The following is a 22,713-nucleotide window of genomic DNA, read 5'->3' on the forward strand; positions in this document are numbered from 1 at the left end:
GGACCCTCTGGCCATACAGGGCCAACTTTCGCAGGACTGGGCAGACGAACTGGGGGATGCCAGTGGTCTGGACACTTCCCCGGACGCTGGTTTCATCTCTCCTCCGACTGTGGCCTCGGAGGAAGGTGCAGCTTTTTCAGTGGTGCTGCGCAAGGCGGCCGCAGCCCTGGGGCTCGAGCTGCCTGCTGTGGCCGTGAGGACTAACGTCCTCACAGAGGTGCTTCAACCGTCAGCAAGCTCCACTGAGCCTCTGCTGCAGTTCAATGAGGCCCTGATAGACGTTCTGCAGGGCACTTGGTCCAAGCCCTTCACAGTTCCTCCTGTGGATCGGAACGTGGCCCGGCGCCACCGCCCTGCTCCGGGCGACCCCAGTTTCCTGTCCCAACACCCCACTCCTGAGAGTCTGGTTATCCAGGCCTCCACTTCCCAATCCTCCTTCCCGTCCGCTCCTCCGGATCGAGAATCCAAGAGGCTAGAACAGTTCGGAAAGAAGCTGTTCTCTTCCCTGAGTTTGGGCCTGCGGTCTTTGAACACCGCTTGCCTCTTGGACCGTTTCTCCCACTCTCTGTGGGATACGGTGGAGGACGTGCTGCCCCTGTGTCCGGAGGAGGCCCGGACATGTCTCTCCCAGGCGCTTGCTGACGGGCGAGATGCAGCACGACATGCCATACGGTGTGGACTAGACACCACGGACTCGCTGGGTAGGGCGATTTCCACCACGGGGGCGCTCCGGCGCCACGCCTGGCTGCGGTCCACGTCTTTTTCGGGGGATGTCCAGAGTTCCCTCATGGGTATGCCCTTTGATGGCACTCGCCTTTTTGGTGAGAAGGCTGATAGTGCTCTGGCTCGTTTTAAGGACTCCCGGGCTACGGCCATGTCCTTGGGTCTCACGGCCCCACGACCGCAAACTTCCGCCTTCCGCCCCTTTCGTGGCCAAGGAATGGGCGCCTCCTCACATCCGCCTAGCCACCGGCCACAGACCCAACCTGCACGCGGACGTAGGTTCCGCCGTGGCAGTACTGGAGGACAACGTGCCGGTCAGTCCACATCCACCCCGGCAGCATCCGCCTCAAAGCCCTCCTAGTCCGAGCTTTCAGGCCCATTCCACGCCAGTGGGCGGCAGAGTTCGCCATCACCCGCTCCACTGGCGAGCCATCACTTCGGACAGGTGGGTGCTGCAAATCGTCCGAAGGGGCTACTCCCTCCCCTTCGAGACGACCCCTCCAACCATGCCACCGCAGTGCCACCGTATATCGGAGGATCACTTGAATCTTCTGCGGGTGGAAGTTACGGCCCTCTTGGCCAAAGAGGCCGTCAAGCGCGTTCCTGGTCCAGAAGTAGGCCGTGGTTGCTATTCCCACTACTTTCTGGTTCCCAAGAAGGGCAAAGGGGGCCTACGCCCTATCTTGGATCTCAGGAGCGTCAACGCCTTCCTCCGGAAGGGACAGTTCAAGATGCTAACTTTAGCTCAGGTTCTAGCTGCCCTCGACCCTGGAGACTGGATGGTAGCGTTAGACTTGCAGGACGCCTATTTTCACATCCCCGTCCTGCCGGCCCACCGGCGTTACCTGTGGTTCACGGTGGGCCAAGAGCACTTTTAGTTCACCGTGCTCCCCTTCGGCCTCACCAGTGCCCCTCGGGTGTTCACGAAAGTGAGGGCGGTGGTCGCAGCTCATCTGCGCAGATCGGGGGTTCCAGTCTTCCCCTATCTCGACGACTGGCTGTTGAAGGTGGGCTCTCCCCAGCAAGTCGTCTCCCACCTCCAGACTACGGCCGACCTCCTGCATTTGCTGGGGTTCTCCATCAACGTGCCGAAGTCACACCTGAGACCCTCCCAGAAGCTCCTCTTCATCGGAGCGGTTCTAGATTCGGCGCAGTTCCGGACTTATCCTCTGGAACAGCAGGTCCGGGATATTCAGGCTCTGATTCCCATCTTTCGGCCTCTATCCTGGGTTTCGTTCAGGTTGGTGCTGCGGCTTCTGGGGTTGATGGCCTCCTGCATCCTGTTGTTGCATTACGCCAGGTGGCGAATGCGGGCTCTGCAGTGGGACCTGAAGTTTCAGTGGGCCCAGCATCGAGGCAACCTGTCCGACCATGTCTTGATCTCGGAGGGCACTGCGAAACAGTTGCAGTGGTGGCTCACGGACTGCGATTGGGTCAGGGGCAAATGCCTCTCCCTACCCCAACCGGAGCACGTAGTAGTCACGGACGCGTCTCTCCTGGGATGGGGGGGCCATATGGGAGAGACGGAGATCAGAGGACTCTGGTCTCCGGCGGAGTCTCAACTCCACATCAACCTGTTGGAGCTGAGAGCGATCCGGCTTGCACTGAAAGCCTTCCTTCCCTCTGTCCGGAGAAGTGTCGTGCAGGTGTTCACGGACAACACCACCGCCATGTGGTATTGCAACAAACAGGGCAGGGTGGGGTCGTGGACCCTTTGTCAGGAGGCTCTGCGCCTCTGGACATGGCTGGAACACCAGGGCATCGTCCTGGTGGTTCAACATCTGAACGCCAGAGCGGACGAACTCAGCCGCCGGTGCATGATGGATCACGAATGGCGTCTGAACTCGGACGGGGCGCAAGGTCTCTTTCTGCAGTGGGGAGAGCCTTGGTTAGATCTATTCGCCACCGAAGAGAACGCGCAATGTCAGCAGTTCTGCGCGTTGGAATTTCCAAGGCGGCACTCGCTCGGAGGTGCTTTTCGTCGCGAGTGGAGTTGCGGTCTGTTGTACGCCTTTCCGCCTATACCACTTCTGCCCAGAGTGCTGAAGAAGATCAGGCGCGACCGGGCCCAAGTCATCTTAGTGGCTCTGGATTGGGAACGAAGGTACTGGTATCCCGAGCTACTCAGTATGTCAATCGATCCTCCGATACGACTGCCTCTTCAGGAGGACCTTCTGTCGCAGCAGCAGGGGACGGTCCTCCACCCGAACCTGTCCAGTCTCCACCTCCATGCATGGAGATTGAGCGGCGACAGTTGATGCCATTTGACTTGCCTCCTGAAGTCTGTGATGTGATTCTGGCAGCCTGGCGTCCCTCCACAAAATCGGTATACGCCTGCAGGTGGAACAAATTTGTGGCATGGTGCACAGCAAAGGCTGTGGATCCCCTTTCCGCCCCTCTTTCTGAGGTTCTACTCTTTCTTCTTTCTTTGGCCCAGCAGGGCTCTGCTCTGGGCACCTTGAAAGGTTATCTTTCTGCAATCTCTGCTTTCTTACGGCTTCCTGATCAGCCTTCTCTTTTCAAGTCCCCTGTTGTTTCACGCTTTCTTAAAGGCATTACTCACATGTTTCCTCCTGTCCCCTTCGTAATGCCTCAGTGGGATTTGAATCTTTTCTTGACTTTTCTGATGTGCGCTCCCTTTGAGCCCCTTCACAATTGTCCACTTCGTCTTCTGACTCTTAAGACTGCTTTCCTGGTTGCTATCACCTCGGCTATACGGGTGAGTGAGCTCCAGGCTCTGTTATTTAAGCCTCCATTTCTTTCTGTTCATCTGGACGAGGTTGTCCTCTGGACTCGTCCTTCTTTTCTTCCGTAAGTGGTGACCCCCTTTCACATCGGGCAATCGGTCACTTTGCCCACCTTCTTTCCGCCTCCGCATCCTTCGAAAGAGAAAGAGAGGCTCCACCGTCTGGACCCAAAACGTGCGCTGTCCTTTTATTTGGACTGCACCAGACAGTTCCGGGTGGACGAGCAACTTTTTGTTGGATACGCAGGTGCTAAGAAGGGAGAGCCGTACACAAACGGACCATCTCACGGTGGGTCGTCTTGTGTATAAAAGTTTGTTACTCCTTGGCGAAAAAGGACCCTCCTGTTGGGCTGAGAGCCCATTCCACCCGGGCCACGGCGGCGACTACTGCCCTGGGACGGGGAGTTCCCTTGCAGGACATCTGTCAGGCGGCGACGTGGGCCTCACTGCACACGTTCGCCAAGCACTATTGCCTAGACAGCCAAGTCCGGAGAGATGGCTTCTTTGGCCGTTCTGTTCTCCAGGACTTTCTGGTGTGATCTTGGTTCGCAGACCCTCCACCGGGGTTGGTATTGCTGGGGTATCTATTCTAAGGTGAGGAATCTAACTAACGTGTTTCTTTCAGATGAACAAGTCACTTACGTTCGGTAACGATGTCTCTGTAAGAAACATTAGTTAGTTAGATTCCTCACCGATCCACCCATCCTCCCCGCTCTGCGAACCGACATCTAGGGTTAAGGTCATCCTGTTCAGGGCCCTAGACTTTTTGGCACCAGTGTCGGTCTCTTGCATGGCTCTGCGTTCCTGGCGCGGAAAGCTATGTACAAGAACTGACGTCCGCGCGCGAGGGCGGCGTCTAAGTACTCCGACGTCATTTCGGCGCACTACGCCAACGGCGGACGCGGAGCCGCAGATGACGCCTAGCGACGCACAAGGGGTATTGCTGACAAAAAATCTTTCCAGATCCAGCCTGACGCCTGGGGATATTCTAAGGTGAGGAAGCTAACTAACTAATGTTTCTTACAGATACATCGTTATCAAAGGTAAGTAACTTGTTCATTAGGAAATGTGCTTTTCTTAAGCGTGCAAAGATGGAAATGCTGCTTAAATTAGCAGAAAGCTTTCATTACTATCGTTCTCTGACTGCTAGACTACACTATTCTTTTATTCTTCTCTTTTCCTTAAAGAAAAATACATGGCATTCATAAATAGTGATTTAATGTTCTAACTGAATTATAGAGCCTGACTTTTTTTGTGAAATGTGCCGTTTCATGCAAAATGTAATTCTCTGAGTCTCACCATATGACTTCATTGTATTTAGATTGTTTTCTTTGCCACATATTCATAATTTACAAGCATATTCATGAAAAGAAAATGCTTAATGCAGCTTATATTTGGTGATATAACCAGGACATGCCAGAATTCAAATGTTTTGTTGAGGGGATTCTGCTCAAGAACAGAACTATGCTTGAGACCATAGAATATCAGCATGTAGGGATTGAGTAACCATACCACATCATTATCTATGGGCCCGAATACTATTTGCTTATAGTGCCTCACTTGCCCTCTTACCTTTCCAAAAAGAGAAGTGATTTAGTACCCCAGAACACTACACTCCCGACCCTTTCAGGGATCGCGGTAGCAGGTCAGCCCACTTAGTTCTCTCACTCGTATTTGTCCACAATAAATAGAAAAGCGACGCAAAGGAGTTTTACGATATTTATTTAAACTATTGTGCTCTAATATGCAATAGTTGCGCCACAACTAGAAAACCAATCACGTCAGTAATGTCATTAACAGACCATGTATAGTAAACCGTTCTGTTATATTATCTGACGGATTTGCCTAAACCGACCCTCACTACTAAAACTATGTGGTTATAGATCTCTGGGCTTAGTAGCGGACCCCATACCTTAGCATACATAGATAGTTGCTCTACATCCCAACTGACGCAGCCCTCTCATCTGCAAGTCTCAGCTCTGTGTTTTTAGAACAACATATCCCAGGTTATATGACAAGATGTGTGTACAAAAACAGCACCCGCGTTTCTCTATTATGTCTAGGTGCTAGTGTCTGACCACAGAGAATAACAAGGAGCAATGTTATTTGATCTTGCCTAGGCTGTTCCAACAAAATACAAAAACCTGCCTTGTGGGAAGATGCACTGTCGCACAAAAACAAGCGTGATGTTTGTTAATGTGTGCAAAAGCGGCCTACAACGTATAAAATTAGGCTAACATGGGGAAAACAACAATGGCTATATAGGAAACACACAACCGTTTCATTCCATAGAGCAGCTCATTGGTACACAATGGGACAACATACAGCTAATAGAGGAAGATTTCAAAAGGTTCCCATGAGAACCTTTGTAGACTTTTTGTAATACGTTGTAGCCACTTATGAATAACTAAATGGTGACATTGACGTTTACCGTGGGAGTTGAGGATGAAGACGACAGACCATCGGAAGATCTTGCTCCATAGATGCTGATGACATATTCACCGGTTTTCGCAACATATTTAGTGGCCTTTCTATATAGTTTGTAATCCTAGCTAAAGAATCAAGGCATTTTATGCACTTCTACCCTGTCATGCCCCATAGCACTTCGTTGTGCAAGTTCAATTTACCATAGCTATTGCTGACGGGGATTTCTTTTTTTACTTTCGCAGATGATGAGACTTTCTGTCCATATGCCGATCATAGCTACTGCTGTGATTTCTCTCGCTTGTTTATACATTTGCTACTGCAACTGTCCGGAGTACTCGGCTGAGTGTCCAGAACTAGCCTTTATGAGAGGTTTGCTCCTTTTCTTAGTTATCTGCCTTTGCTTCAAAATTCTACTTGCTCTTTTCCAAAAATAACTCTCTATGGGTTCTTTATAGGTTTGGTCGATGACATTAGAATAGGTACTATATTCTGAATGGACCATGCTGTTCTTTTCTATTCCTGTTCTAACCAATGTTTTTGATTATTTCTGTAATTGATCTGATCTGACTAACCTGAATAAAAGGAACAAAAATATCGACTAATCTCTTAATGAGAAGATAAACTTTTAAAAGTTCACTAAGCCTCTCTTCGTTGGCTGAGCATCAAATGTAAAAAATGATGCTGGTGTTGCAAAAATGCTCTATTCTAACACGGTGACAAAAGTTAATTGACTTAGGATGGAGCGGAACTTCTAGGTTTGTTAAGTACGTTTAAAATGATTTTATTTCCAGGAATCTGTGTAAGATTTCCTTGCTCTCAAGTCTGGTAGGAGAGGATAGGTTATACACTCTGAATGGAGCTATAAAATAGTACCCAGAAATTAATTTAAAATTACCAATTCGTCAATCCAATGTCCAGAACCTGAAAATCCGCCAAAGTGGTGCGCATAGGCAGTTGCAGTTTGAAGGTTAGAGTATTATTAGGGCAAATGTGTTGTGGCTGCGATTGCGTTAATTCCTTGGATTGAATGAACGCCGATTAGGAAAGAGTGGGTGTGGAAAAATAGTTTAACAAGAGGTTAAAGAGGTGTCCGAAGATTTCAGATTTGTTGTAGTTGAAAGATCTAGGGATAAAATAATAATTGAAAACTTGTTTAATCTTGAGGTGTGGTGTGTGTGTGTGAGGTAACATCACCTACTCGGATAACATAGGGTTAGTAAGTTGTTGAGATTGATTAATATTGATCGGTGTTAGTTGAACCTAATGCGCAAACAGGGGAAGCTGCATTGATTTGGATGATCTCATGCTGGTGGTGATATCACTGGTGAATGCTGAAAAGATTCTTGAATGAATGGGAGGCTTCATTTCTTTAGTAGAGCAAACAAAGTGTTTTGGGAATCAATAGAAATTGTGTAGGTATGAAGAAAATTGTATGGGAGGGTGAGCCGCTGTGAGGAGTGAGGTTGCGCGTCCTTGTTTCACGCTGGTATTGGTCGGTTGGTGTACTTTCGTGCTGTGATTGGTTGATGACTTAGTAGTGTCGTGCTAGGAATGGATTTCTAAAGATGAAAATTTAACTTGGATTTGTTGTCAAAAGACTGAAAATAACGACTGGAATTTAATTGGTTTAGCAGAAAAATAAACGGATACAGAACAGAATCCTAACATTCAGTTAGATTGTGTGGTTTCAGAATTAAATTGTCATCATGTTTTAAAGAGGTTAAAAATATAGTATGAGGGGACATTACTCTTCCAGTACTTAAAGGTGAAGAGGCGCCTCCTATGGGTTCGTCTGCATACATTATGACTACCGAACATGGATTGAATACATGTTCTTGGCTTCTCAAATAGAGTAGGATTACTGAGAAGGTAGGATGCTTCGAGTTTTCCTAGATATGGGACATTTAACACCAGGATTCTTGATCATTTGAAGGAAAAATAGCATAAAATGAAGCCACCACCTAGACCCCTTCAGTATGAAGCATTTAATGCATGGGAAAGAATGGCCAGGGAAAAGGAGAAAAAACTATTCCAGAGGAGAGCTATTAGGGCAATCTCAAATTGAACAAAGGCCCAATGGGATGAAGAACAGTGTAAATGTGAAAAGCTATTATAGAAGGGACTAGATTATATCCAGTCCGTACTTCAGAGACTGCTAAGAGGGGGAAAGGCAAAGATTCCATTACGAAGGAAGGGGATGAGTCAGATACTGATTTATTCATTGCATCCTTGGTGTTTTGTTTATTTTACATGGATATTATTGGTTGAGACCCTGTTATGGAGCCAGTTGGTAAGACTTGGAGGTTGTAGTAACTGGGCGTTTTATGTGTAATATCGCCCACAATATTGCAATTACTGTTTTATATGTAAAACAAAACTTACACAATTAATAAAAAGTATATTATTAAGTTGGTGATTTTGCAGAGCTTAATACTGTACTGATTCTGTACATCCATTGAGCCCATTTTATATTTTTTACCTACCATCCGCGACATCTGTTGTTGCAGGTTACATTTTAAAGAAGGAGTTCATATATTTTTAAAATCTGTTAATTTGGGGTTTGTAAGCTAAAATACTTGTGTATCATTTTTATATGTCCAATCAATTAAATCCTGTTTTATGTTCCAGGAACGCTGCCGATTGTGAGCAGAGAGTTAGATCAATGGAGGACTTGGATGTGTGCTCTGCTAAGTTTAGTTTCTCGAGAGCGGAGAATGAAGTAAAAAAGCAAAAATGCCGCATGCTTTGCGACATCCTTCTAGACCAGGCTGTGTTGCCTGGGGTGGGCAATATAATTAAAAACGAAGCACTTTTTGACAGCGGTCTCAACCCAGCTGTGAAGGTAAACTTTTCCATTGGCTACTTAACTAATGATTGATGTAATAAGAAAGAACACTGTTAACAGTTGTGAACATAAATACACATTTCTTGAATCTTAGCAGATGTTTGTTGTCTATAACCTTTGTAATTTTCTACATAATTGAACACAAAGTTTTGTGTTATCCTCCCCCTCTTCATGTGGTCTGTATTTTGACAGCGTGTGGTGACTCCCCAGATTATGACATCACCTGATGTCTTGAGTACCTTGCGCAATGAGAAAGACGGTTAAGGAAGACAGAATGTTGTGGCAAATAAGCTTGCGAATACTATTGGGGTCTCAAAATGTAAGAAAATGCCTCTTTATGTATGGTCAACCACATTTTATTTAAACCGATGCCACTGTTTTTTTTTTTTACTCTGTGCACTGAAACTCTTCTATCCCGGTCACAGTGCATGTACTCTGACCCATCAAACATGTAGAAATTGGATATACTCCTGATTGACATTTAACTTAACTATAAGACCCTGGTATATGGTTCAAAAATGTACCCAGGGCCTATAATTTAAATGTCACAAGTAGACGGCAGCACATATTGTGGTCCACTAATGTTTCAATGCAAAGCATGTCTAAAGACCTGTCCCTGCCCTGGGTGTGCAGTTTTAAAAGTACCAATTCAGCTTGGCAAAATAAACCTTTTGCTATGTCTACACCTTACTTTTTATTACTTGCGTCACCCTTATGCCCCAGGGCAGGGTGCATGGTATTTAAAAAGCAGGGGATGTATTTTTAAAGTTTTACGTGTCCGGCTGTGAAAAACCTCCAAAGTCCTTTTTCACTGTGCAGAGGCTTGTTCTCCCACAGGAAAGCACTGGGTTTCATTATAACATCTTAAATTGCGTAGTGTCAGTTTGGTAGTAGCTAGAAAAATGATTCAAGGACTCATTTAATAGTAATTTTAAAATGAAGCTTTTTAAAAAGTTATTTTTCATAGAAAAATTGCGCCTTTTTGCCATAGTTAACTATCACCTAGGAGCTGAATGGCTCCTCGATTTAGGTGTGAAGTGGTTTCCAGAGGTGAGTCAAAAGGAGAGGTGTTTGATTTTTACCTGACAGGATGGCCATCTGAGCTGGACCCAGGAACATAATTATTTTCAAATGATGCCTACCCTGTCACTGGCAGATGTAGTTCACACCTCGGCCTACCCCCTCTATTGTCCTGCTGCCAGCCAGGCACCACTCCCAGTGGGAGAGGAGGTGCCCCTAGAACTGGTTTTGAGTGACCACATGGAAAGGTTTGCCATTCCACTGACCACACCTTGAGGGTGGGCACAGTAGCTTTGCAGAAAAGAGGAAAGATTTCTATTATCTTGGTGTTGGGTAGAACGAGGCATTGGAGGATACTTTACAGTGAAACACACAGTGAATGCGGCAAAACTGGGTAGGGTCAGCACTGGGAACTTTCACTCAATTGCTTAGAGTTGCCCCCACCCACACCCTGGCCGTAAATGTGGCACTCCCTGTATTAACCTCAGAACTTGTCTGGGTCTCTGGAAGACCAAAGTAGTGTACCTGCTGTTGCGACCTCTGAGGAGAACCCTAAGGACTGGACCTGCTCCCAGTTGTACCCAGGGCAAAGAAGTTGACTCTAAGAATCATTTGGCTCATCTCCTTATAAGCTACAAGCACAGAAAAGCTGCTAGAAGCCCACTTCCCTGAAGGGCCCCACTGTGCACTGGACCTACCCTGTACCCTACTGGTGGCTAGCGTTGGAATGAGTCCTGAAGTGCTGTTCCTGATGTCCTGGAACACTTGACTTGTGTTAGTGTGCTCTTCCTGTCCAAACTGCAAATTCAGGGACTTAAAAACTTTTTGTCAACTTTTCTTCTGAAGAACTGAGGAAGGTCTGTTCCCTCCAGTTTTGCTGGTCAGTTCCACTGAGGATCTGACTTCCAGGACAGATTCTAAGTCCAAACATAGAGGGCTTCACTGAGAGTGACGCTGAGCTGAAGCCGATGGCTGTCAAGACATTCTTGGGCAAAGACGTCAAACTTTGCTCGCGCTGAGCATTCCCGCCTTTGTCAACCACACCAGGACCCCACACTTCAGCAATCCACAGTCAAACATGATGTGGATCCAGCTCGTCCTGCAGAAGACTTGTTGACTACCACCTTTTCTACAGAAAAAGTTCGAAGTTCTAAGGTGCCTCTTGATTGGGACCTACCTGGGTCTCGTATTGACCTACACTCCATCAGTTCAGCCTTAAAACGTACTCTTGTCCCAGTACAGTGAGACCAGTTGCCTGCGGTTATCGCCTTGCACTTTTTTCAGCTATTTTTATTTAAAACATTCAAAATTCTCTGGTTCCACCTATTGGATTGTTATTGTGTGGTGTCCTTTTGTTCATTTAAATATTCTCGATTATATAAATGAGACTGGGCTTTTATTGTGTATCGACTTTCTTAACTGTTTTGGTACTTCTAAATGCTTTACACGTTTTCGTAAGTTAAGCTTGTCTGCTCTGTGCCATACCTACCAGGGGCTGAACTCCGGTCAGATTTAAGTTACTAAAACCTTTATTGGACCTACCAAAACTTGCGACATTATTACTTGTGGTGGACACCCATCCTCACCAACTAATTATACACTTTCTCTGAAGAAATAAATATAGTTTCTTACTTACATTTTTACTATCGCCATCTCATTTGCCATTAGATTATTATTGGCGAAAAGGACTACATGACCCCAACCCATAATGCTTTCAGCCCCTACTTATCTTTTGGTCGTCGTAGTCTCATTTGCCATTACATTTTACATTTACTCTTCCATATATAAACATTGACTAAACATCAGTAAATATTACATTTTGTTTGATCTGTGCTATTATACATACTAGTCTGTTTATTCAGTAATTTTCAACAGCTTTGGCTTATGAGACTGGTAATGTTTGAGGGCATTCGTTTATGTCCACCACTTTTTAGGCCTAGCCATTTTTATTTTGAAGCTAGATAGCTTTATTAGGCTCTCTAAGGTGACTGAAGACAGATAGCTTTTATTAAGACACTCTAAGGTGACTGGTAAGACACAAAGGAAAAGAACAAACCAGCTCATCGACTGAAATAAGTCCTGGACAAAAAGTGTAGTGTCTGAAGAAGCCAGTTTCTTCAAAATCCCCATAACCACTAGTATTGGTCAGAATGGAGACCTGGACCCTTTTCTTTTACTCTTCTTTATCACCACTAGGCCATAAGGAAGGCACCAAAGTGACTAGCCTCCACAAGATTCACAGTTTTCGGGTTCAGTGAAAGGTCTGTAACAACTGACACAAGACTGAACCACATACTTAACGCCAACTTCTGGGTTTATTCAGGTTTTTTTTGTGTCTTTGGGTGATTATATTCTGCCCAACACCGTAGAGCTGCAACACTGACGAGCCGCAATACCGACGAGCCACAATACCGACCTGCAAAAAGAAGAAAGAAGGGTTAAAGAAGCACTTGTTTCAGACTTGTATAATAACCGTTCTGCCAATAAATACAGCAAACATTAAGAAAATTATTCAGCCTCCATGCTTCTTTTTCCGCCCATCCCTCCCTCCCACAAGATGTTAAGGGCATTTCCTTCTCAAACAATAAGGCTTTCTGTCTCCTCAAAACATCAAAGTTTACATTTGAAATGGAAAGCCAAATTGTTGCATCCTTAACTGTATGGGCAGGTGGAATAAGCACTTGTTTACAACAGGTCACAACAGCATAAACCGTCACCAGATATAATATTCCCGGTTTCATCCCCAGCAACCTTGATCGTTCCACTTCAAATAGCTCCCATTAGAAAGCAAACTGAGCACTGGACGAATCACAGCAGGATGGGACCTTTCAGGTAACATGACAAGTTTGCCTTCTATGGAGACGTATCACCAAATTTGTGTTGTTGACACGTGTCTAAGTGTTTCGAAGCTAGCGTATCAGCTTGTACTGAACGTAAACTCTGTGTGTTCAGATGTCCAATGTGCACTTGAAAAGCATGGATGAATATAGCAGTAAAGCGGTTTTACTCATTCGGTATAATCTGGTGTGTATGTTCTGCCAAAATTTAGAAAACCCAATAATGATTAGAGTCATTTCAAAGTGTATGGATGTTAGAAAAGCGCACACTTCTCTAAGAACTGTGTTTTCCAACGCTTTTGCCTTCACTTTGCAAATCGTATCCCAAGAACAGGACACAAAGATAGGCAATCTTTGATTTTTTTAAAGTTGATTCTGTAGCCTATGTGAGCACTTTCTAAAAATATGCGATCTACTCTGGTCAAGTGTGTTGTTAAGTCATTATCCGTCAGGTATATGTCCTCAACATAGGACGATGCTTGGTCATCAAATTGTGAGTCGCTGAAAACAGCCCGGGCTATTCTTATGCCCTTGGTATGATCAACAGAATTGTTTTTGAGCACCTAGAGCGCCAAATGCGGTCAAGTACCTGCTCTCTAGTGCTGTGTTTTGGCAGAAGAACCCATTTGATAGGTCTAATGTGGTTTTATATTTTTTTGGTGCACTATATTGTTCATTAGTGCTGCGCTATGTGCGTTTTGTACAGCAAATGTGCATGTATCAGTGTTTAAGTGTCTGTAATCTAAGACTAAATTATATGAATGTTCCGGTTTCGTTACAGGAAACAAGGTATTATTAATTGGTGAGGTGCAACTTTCTATTACACCTTGATATTTAAGTTGTGTGAGTATCTCTTTAACTTGTATTTAAGCCTCATGTTTAATGGGGTATTGTCTTTGTGGTTGCGGGCTTGACCTCACAGGTACGATGTGGTAAGGGGATCATTCATCCCAACCCTTGTGGTTGCTGTATAACACATGTGCTTGTGCTAAGGTTCACTCTTTAGAGTATGTATGTTTTACTGATTCTAAAACGAGTTTTGGAAAAAGCTGGTATAATTTCTGTTTCTTCTATTGGGCAGTCCTTAACAATCTTTTTCAGTCAAGAGAATGTCATAACCATAAGACAAGTTCTCCTAATAAAGAACATTGACAGTACGTTGTATATCCCGATCCATCGGGAGTTGCAATTCATATAATTCACATGGGACGGTCAGTTTCTGGTCTGGTGTTTCCACTTGGACATAGTCACTCGTTGCTACTGCCGCCAGACACTCCATAAGATTCCAGCGAACTCTCATGACTTCTGCTCTGCTGTCCAGCCTGGTCAGAGCCCACTCCCCGTTCAGAAGCCCTCAATATCTGTTGAATGTTTAGCTTCAATCCCAGCCACTTTCTTTTTTTAAATTGAGGCTTTGACTGTGTAGGTTTGTCTTTTTAATTTTTTTTTATTATGAAGTCAGAGGAGGGCTGTGTCCCCTTCGGTTTTACGTACTCCTCTGATCTGCGCTCTGATCATCCTTCTTTCTCCAAACATTGTTCGGATGATTCCTGAAAGGAACGACAAGGACGTGTATTAGTATCCTGATATCTATCAGGCTGTGTTATTGGCTCCTGGTTACGCAAATTATAGTGGTTTTCAGTGGACACCTGTTGAGGAGATCTACCCCGTATTTTAGTCTTTTCTTAATGTTTCTTATCACCCCACTGTTTTCTTAGAAGACTCAGGAGCCTGCTTTTGACTTATCCTTTTCAGAATTACCCTTAGTTTGTGCATTAGCAGGTCTGGCTCCTAAATGATCTCTACCTATGGATGTACAAGTTTCTTCATTAATTTTAGGCAGTTCGGGCTCCTGATCTACTGGAGCAAGTTGCATGAGTTGCTGGTGTATAGCCAACCCTGCTGCTTCCTCTTTTATATTACTTAATATTATTGAGTATACTGCAACAAAGTTGCCCATTTATTTAATCTCCAAAGCCAGGGCAGAGGCTGCCCCGAACTCATTCTGAATCTGTTTAAGCACCTTAGACAAAACTGCTAATGACCATGAACCACACAGCAAAGACCGCGCCCCAAGATGCGCAGTCTTCTACTAGGGGAGCCATCCCCATTGGCAGGCATATTGTGAGAATTCAATGTTTGTCTTGGGGCCCCGTATGGGCAAACACTGCTTCAAGCTGCTTTATTTTTTGTTCTATCCAGAACAGAATCCCATTGCGTCTGGTGGGAACTTTCTCCATTATTGCAATAATGGCTACTGGACTAATCGAAGCATAGCCAATTGTGGTTGTGCAGCGTGAGCAACCCTTTGTGAGATAGCCCTTATGGCGCACATAACTAATTGTACTAGATGTCTATAGATTGTAACTAAATCTCTGTATAATGCTCTATGTCTGTAATGTTAGTTATATCTGGCTGAGGAGTTCTAGTCTTCCATTTTCTAATGTATGTGATAGGGCTTCTAGGAACCAGTTCATGTTTTCCTAATAGGTAAGTGGGATTTCTAAATCCTCATATGCTCTGAATTGATTTGGTACTGCTGCTTCAGTGCATGTATGAAAATTCCCCGAGTTGGGAATGTGACCCTGAATAGAATACCTCTGTTTTGTATGCTTTGTGGGCCTCTACGACGAAGGTAGCATCCCCTCCCGTTTGCGGGAGCCATGTTGTAATAACATTGTGTTAGACATGTCTGCAATTAACCTGTGCTGGATTAGCTATTGAAGTATTTGGAATATATGGAATTCAGGGAGGTTACCTCTTTAGGGTGATCCTTTTAAAGGTTCAATCTTGAACAACCTACAGCTAGAAATAGAAGTTCCCTAGTTAGCTGAGGAGCATTTGTTTCCTAACACCATGGATGTCTCCGGTTAATTGGTGAGTAGGATCTTTGGGCACACAAAAGAAAAACTACTCGGAAGACCTATTAAATTAGTACCCAAGTTAGAACGTTGGTGGCATCATGTTGTACGGTTCATACTTTCTCAGTAAAACTGTGCATTTGTTGGACAACATAAACGTCAAAGCCGTGCGATACTGAGTCCACGCACACCATCAGGATATGTTAGCCTTAGTTCTGTGCACCATCTGTCCCCTAACCTAGCAAGGTCACAGGTAGTAGGTACAACCTCAGAACATGACAACCTATATTTCCCAAGGAAATCGTGGAAACAGATCTAAAGCCCTATTGTTTGGTAACTTATGCATGCCCAAAGGCAAAGACAAGAAATATTCGAATTGACATTTCAAAATATTTATTGAAGCAATAAGATTCCTGTGCAAAATATGTGCGATGCAATTATCAATAGACAGAAACAAAACAGGGTAGTCCGCATCACAAGAATGGTAAAGAAAATGAACAGTTCAATCATTGCGTTGTTGCGTAGAATATATGCTTGAATCTAAGTATAGTTATAGTAACAAGCGCTTCCTATCCTAGGGTGCCCAGGGTGGCTGAATCTGCCAGAATCCCTACAGGTGATCTAACTTCCCAGTTATCTGTGAGTATGTTTCATCTGGGAGCCCGACTTGGTGTAGAGCAGGGTACCATCCTTCTTAGGAGGTAAACCGGATTCAGCTGGGCTGAATTCCGGCATGGGGCGACCTAGACCGTGTCAGCGAAATAAATGGGCCTCTACCTATACAAAGGAGTGATGTCGTTTGTATAATACTCTTACCCATGTTGCTATGCTGAAGTGCCAGTCAAGCTGTTTTATTGATTCTATCCTGACAAATCTGTCACAGAGCGAACAATAACAACATTTTGCGTAGTGAACTTTAGCTTTCATACACAATGTTCAAGGCTCCGATAATATGCCACGAAAATGTGTAAATTTAAGCAGTTATTTCATGGAACATTATACCATACAAGCACATGTGTCTCAAATGTCAACTTTAAACGTAAACATGTAAAATGGTGGTGTTCTTGCCAGCGCCTAACGTGGCGGTACAAAAGGGGGTGGTGGTGATGGACGGAGTGTCAGAACCAATCAAACACTCACACCCAGTCAACAGATCTGGGTTTGATCCATCACCGTTCTCCGTCCATCACCACTCCCTTTTGTACCGCTTTGTTCGCCATAAGTTGGCAGGGTATGCTCAGACGTGAGTCCCTTGCTCACTTTGCCACTGGATTCAAGAAAGCCTGGCTGAAGACGATTTCTGAACTGGGGTGGCAGAGTGGGCTAAAGAACGGTGATGGATCAAACCCAGATCTGTTGACTGGGTGGGAGTGTTTGATTGGTTCTGATGCTCCGTCCATCACCACCCCCTTTTGTAGCGCCTAACGTGGCGGCATGATACTACATCTTTAATCAGTCTGATGTTTCTCCATAACAGGTTTACGGGACTTGAATCAAAAATAACAAATTGATGTCTTTCCTCAAATGACCCTATCTTTACTAGAACGTGCTCGAAATTGGGTTTGTATATCACTAGGTTCAGGATACTCCCTTACACTGTGTTGTTGAAGCACTTGTAATAACCGTTCATAGTATTCATGCACGAATTCCTTTGGCTCTTGAGAGATTCTTTTAATCTTAACCCAATAAATAACTTTTGGAGGCACCTTGCCATTCAGGAAAGTAATCGCAGCGTCAGATTTTTCCATGACTCCATGAGATGGTGCTTTAGTGCGATCATCTCTCATTGTATCCTCACAAGGCCATTGCATTACCTTTCATTTGGCTTACACATCATGTGCACTACAATGTCAAAGAATGTATTTTCAATCAATCCACAATACTTATGAAATTTTGACAAATCTGTCAACCTGCGTGTTCCACTGTATGAATTTGTCCCTCAGTTTTGGAAAGTTGTTCGTAAATGCTGCAAAATCACCCCTACTTCATGGTACATGATCATATACCTCTGCTGCCATCTCTCACTGGATAAGTCAAAGCTCCCTCCTCTACCTGAAAACCTGTTGATACCTTTTTATTTTCCCCATCTTCCTCTGATTGTTTCTTTTACTTTCTATGCTTCTTTGACCATTTACTTTCAAAATTTTCAGTCACTCTGTTTACGAATACAATTCACTAACTCAGTTATGTGCAATCGCATTCTTGAAGAACGTATTTTCTCAATAGCTTCATCATCTAATTGCACGCTGTAACTTCTCTGTAAAAGAAAACTTTTAGAAAGATCTGCATCATATTTTCGGGCCAAATCAGTTAATTTGTCATGTGTAATTGCTGTGCTTCTTGTGATTGGTAAATCAGTTCTTTGTCTTGATACCTATTTAACAGTTCAAATTCTAAGCATCCCCTAATAATCTTCTCAAATCCCCCTTTAAGTTTGGAAACATCAAGTGGTCTTTCCACTTCAGGTTCTGGGGTAATTTGTTGTTCTGCATTCTGTATTTTTAAATAATTCTGCAGCTTCCTCAAACCATGGTGGAAAAATCCCATCTTTGAATAAACCAGTCTCTCTCTGTGCTGTTGGTGTCATGAAGACAATCCTTCCCCCTTCTCTCAGTGATTGAATTGTTTACGGTGGATTCCATGCAACAATCTGTGAATTCTGTGATGTCTGAACAAATACTGTTACAGGTGCTCCTCAAGTAGCTCCTTGAACTACTATATTTAAAATGGTATGAGTTGGACCAGTCACTGAGCAAATTACAAAGGTGAGTGCTGTCACAACCCTAGTAATGGGTGTTGGGAGGGTTACAATTGAAGCAGTAATAACTAGAGGCATCACTTTTGGACCATTCTCAATGCGGGTCACCACTATGTTTGTTATAACAGGTCGCACAACAGGCTGTGTCCTCTGTAAAGATCTTTCACTGTGAACGAAATTCGGGTCTACAGGAGGAGTAGCCACTGTTACATCAGATGTCAAAGTACTCTCAACAATTGTTACAAGATTCACATAAGGTGGTGGACGTGCGTCTAACATTGCATCCAATATAACATCCCCTGAATCACTACCGGTATCTGTTTTTGTCTCGTCCTTTTCATCATCTTTACTCTTTTTTGACTTATCAGGATTCTCAGTAGAAATAGCTGGGTGTAGTCTAGTTCCCTCGACTATAGCCTTCCTCCATCTCTGTTGTTCCTCATCATCGAGCATCTGCATAATTACGCACTGTTCTTCTAGTCTTACTCTGGTATTTCTCTTTCTCTATCGCTTGCTGGCTTTTCCAACATATTTAATGGTTTATACTGTGCACGTCTAGGTAATGACTTCGTTTCATACTGCTTTTCCTTCAATTTATTTGTCCATAATTCTCTACTCAATTGTACCATATCTTGGAAAACTTAAAGGAACCTCCTATTCAGTAATGTGGCACCACAGCACAAACATCTATGCAGTTTCAATATTGTTGTCATATGATGTGTAGGTGTGCCCTCGGAAGGTGCCTCTTCATCTTCCCGTACTGGAATTGTAACATCACCCCTCACAAAGTTCTTAAATTCCTTAAGGCATTTTATGATTTTTGAAAAAATCCAACAATAAATGGTTCAGTAATACAATTCAAATTCAATGTTTTGATTCTTTTCCATAATCATCAAATCTCTTTCTCCAATCCTGTCACAGTTTCCAATTCTTGAAGCAGCGTTAACCAATCTCAATGCGGGATTCAAAACAACAACTAACCAATCATAGCGCAACAGTACACTAACCAACCAATCCCAATGTGGCAAACTATGACATATGATTTCACTCCTTGAAGCAGTTCACCCTCCTTTACAATTTCTCTCTACACACAAGTCTACATTCTCAAACATCATAAACAAAAATCTTTGTCTGCGTCACTAAAAAAGAATGTAGCGCAATTCAACAATCGGAATATTAAGGTTTTTACACCTTCCGACTTTTTCTTACGAAAAAAGAGTTTTCACACAAACAAATGAAATCTCCATCAGTGGGAAATCACCCAAATCAATGTAGCTTCCCCTTTTGCACAATTAGGTTCTGCCAACATCAATCAATATTAGCACAATCACAACAAATCATTATGGCACCTAACGAAATTGTATGGTCGACGGTACCTCATGATCTACACCACAAAATCTTTGCAGACAAGAAAACCTTTGTCTACACTTTATCAATATGTCTATCCTGGGATCTTAGGCTTCGTCAAGCCCGACAACCTTTTCAACTTCTTCACAATTAGCACATAAACATCGGTAACTCGTTCAATACATGTACTCCAATTTCAATCAATAAAGAGAACAATAATTACAATTCAAGACACATAACCATATTAATACTTCCGTTGCAGCAACCGCTTTTGGAATATCGCACCTTGTCAGTCTTCAACTTTTGGGGCATTAGGCTTTGAGACTCAGACACTACTCTAACTTGAGCAAGTATTTATAGCTCCTCTTCTCAGAACTTAAACCTTCCCTCTGCTGCCACACATTGCTGTAGCAGGAATGTGTTTAAATAAAACACAGTTTACCATCCCACACAGGGCTGATCACCGCTGTACTTCATTATATATGTATGTATGTATATATGTATGTATATATATATATATATATATATATTTCACAGACAAACCATATGTTTCAGGGTTTTTATAGTTAGCTGGCCATTTCACTCTTACAAAACCATAGAAATTCCTATGTTATAGTTAGTTCTGCTAACTATAACACGCGCGCCTGCAATGCACTGCTGATGATGTCACATATTGCATCATTCATGACCTGGTCAGTGACATCACTGATGACATCTCAAATGACATCACTGATGACATCATCCAGTGAATGTGGTTTAGTTTGAAATTTAAATATGTATTATATATATATACCAATCTGTATTGAAGATTGAGTGGATATATAACTGTCTGGATGGAGGATTTAGTAGCTGTCTGACTGTCTAAGTGAGTAATTAAAAGTGTCTCACTTAATACATGGATTAGTAACTAAACTATGTGAATGTGTGCATTACTGTCTCTGTTGTATAACATGCTGCATCAGTTGGTCATTAACTACATGAGTGTGTATATTAGTTATTGATTAGTTGGGTGAGTATTTGTATGGGACACTGAGCTTGTGTGTGGTTGGATGGGGTGTGTGTAACTATGCATAGATGTGTGAATGGTTGAATGACTAGGTGTATAGGTTTAAGAGTGCATGTGGAAACAGTTGTTTGGGTGACTGAGTGTATTTATTTGTGTGTTGGTGAGTGAAAATATGTTTTAGTTGTACATCTTCAACAAAGTAAAAAAATAAAAGGCGTATGTGAGAGTTGGTGTATATAAATAAGTATGTGTAAGAGTCAGTGATTGTGAGAGTAACTATATGAATGAGTGTGTAATTGTAATGGTGATTTCTTAACATATTAACTATGAGTTACTCTGTGTTTGAATAAATGAGGTGTTGGATAATTGTGTAAGTGAGTAAATGCAAGTGTGATACATTTTTTTCATGAGTGAGTAGGATGACTGAATAACCGACTAAGATGACTGCTTATGTGTCAATGTCTATATATGTGTATAAGTGCATTTGATAGTGTTCTATTAGTGACTGCATGTATAAATGATTCTGTTGTTGAATGGGTAGTGTCAATGGTTTCAAATATGGTACTCTGTATTTTACAGTGAGTGATGAAAGGTTATACTGGTGTATGATGAGGAGTATCAGATTGTCACGTGGATGATGTCATCAGTGATGTCATCAGTGATGTCACTGACCATGTCATGAATGACGCAATATGTTTAATCATCAGCAGTGCATTGCGGGCACACTAGTTATAGTTAGCTGAACTAACTATAACGTAGGAATTTCTATGGTTTTGTACGAGTGAAATGGCCAGCTAACTATAACACCCCTGAAACCTATGGTTTTTTCTGTGAATTTCTAATGTTTTTTAAATGCTAATTTCTAACTATGACGTCTCTGAAACCTGTTTTTTTTCTGTGAATTTCAAAGCTTTTTTAAATGCTAATTTCTAAGTGTGATAGTAGTTATACCTATTTTTTGTACTGATTTTATACAGTTTTTTTAACTGTTTATTTATAAATATTTTATTCATTAAATAACATTTTTTTTTGAAAATTGCAACAACAAAAAAATCAAAAATTCAAACTGAAATATTGATTCAATTTTTGTTTTCATTTTTCATTTTAATATATTTATATTATTTTTAATAAAAAGAAAATTCGGAGTTGCGCACTCAAAGCGTACACATCATGGGTGGGTGCGCGGATTCTAGCCGCCATTTTAGAAAAGTTGTGAAGGATCCGCGTACGGTGTGCGACTGCTGCGTGTTTTTCAGTTACATCATATACATTTAATATTACGCGATGTGCGCGATTGGTATGCGACCAGTCCGCGACTCCTGCTTCCGCGCATTCGTGACACATGCGCATTACGGTACGAGATGCTTGCGCGGTGGTGGGTCCCATGTGACGTCATATACGTGCTGGGGCGCGCGGCTCCCGCAAAAAAAATTATGTTCCAAAATGATATGTATGTGTCTTTAATATACATATTAGAGCGAGAGATTATCGAAGATATTCATAAAAATAATATATTTGTACTTATAATAAACTTATATTATTTTTAAATATAATTTCGCAAAGTCGGGTGCATGCATCGTGAGTGAAGAGAACCAGGTCAGCAGAGCTGCTGTAAAGCCAGAGAACCAGGTCAGCAGTGCTGCTCTAGAACCAGAAACGCAGGTCAGCAGAGCTGCTCTAGAGGCCGAGAACCAGGTCAGCAGAGCTGCTTTAGAGCCAGTGAACCAGGTCAGCAGAACTGCTGTAGAGCCAGAGAACCAGGTCAGCAGAGCTGCTTTAGAGGGAGAGAACCAGGTCAGCAGAGCTGCTTTAGAGCCAGAGAACCAGGTCAGCAAAGCTGCTCTAGAACCTTAGAACCAGGGGGACCCGTAGGGCATTGCACTGCCGCCCCGACGAGGAGCACATGCCCGATGATGAAGCATGACATCCCTCGGGGTGTGTGAGGGCAACAAGAGACAATATACATCTCTCCTCATCCCCACTATTAGGGCCCTGACCTCCACCTTTTTGTTCTCCCCTCCTTTAGTCCGTCGTTGACTCTCTACAACACTCACTCCGGAACAGTGCCCTCTTTTTTGATTTACCTCCTCATTTTGTTCCGTTTTAAATTAAATGTTGTAAGAGTTACCACTTTATTCCAATC

At 43.3% G+C, this 22,713-nt stretch overlaps 1 protein-coding gene across 3 annotated transcripts in view; it reads left to right on the forward strand.

Annotated features, from left to right (window-relative positions):
- The window catches only part of NEIL3 (nei like DNA glycosylase 3), a 133,806-nt gene that overhangs the window by 40,708 nt on the left and 70,385 nt on the right, over nt 1–22,713 (forward strand). For all 3 annotated transcript variants that reach the window (XM_085641871.1, XM_085641873.1, XM_085641872.1), the window contains one exon: nt 8,525–8,738. In XM_085641871.1, coding sequence (XP_085497997.1) covers nt 8,525–8,738 — 214 coding nt within the window. The remainder of the gene's footprint in view (nt 1–8,524; nt 8,739–22,713) is intronic.

The sequence above is a fragment of the Triturus cristatus genome, chromosome 2_2 (genome assembly GCF_964204655.1).
Source record: "Triturus cristatus chromosome 2_2, aTriCri1.1, whole genome shotgun sequence".
Lineage (NCBI taxonomy): Eukaryota > Metazoa > Chordata > Amphibia > Caudata > Salamandridae > Triturus > Triturus cristatus.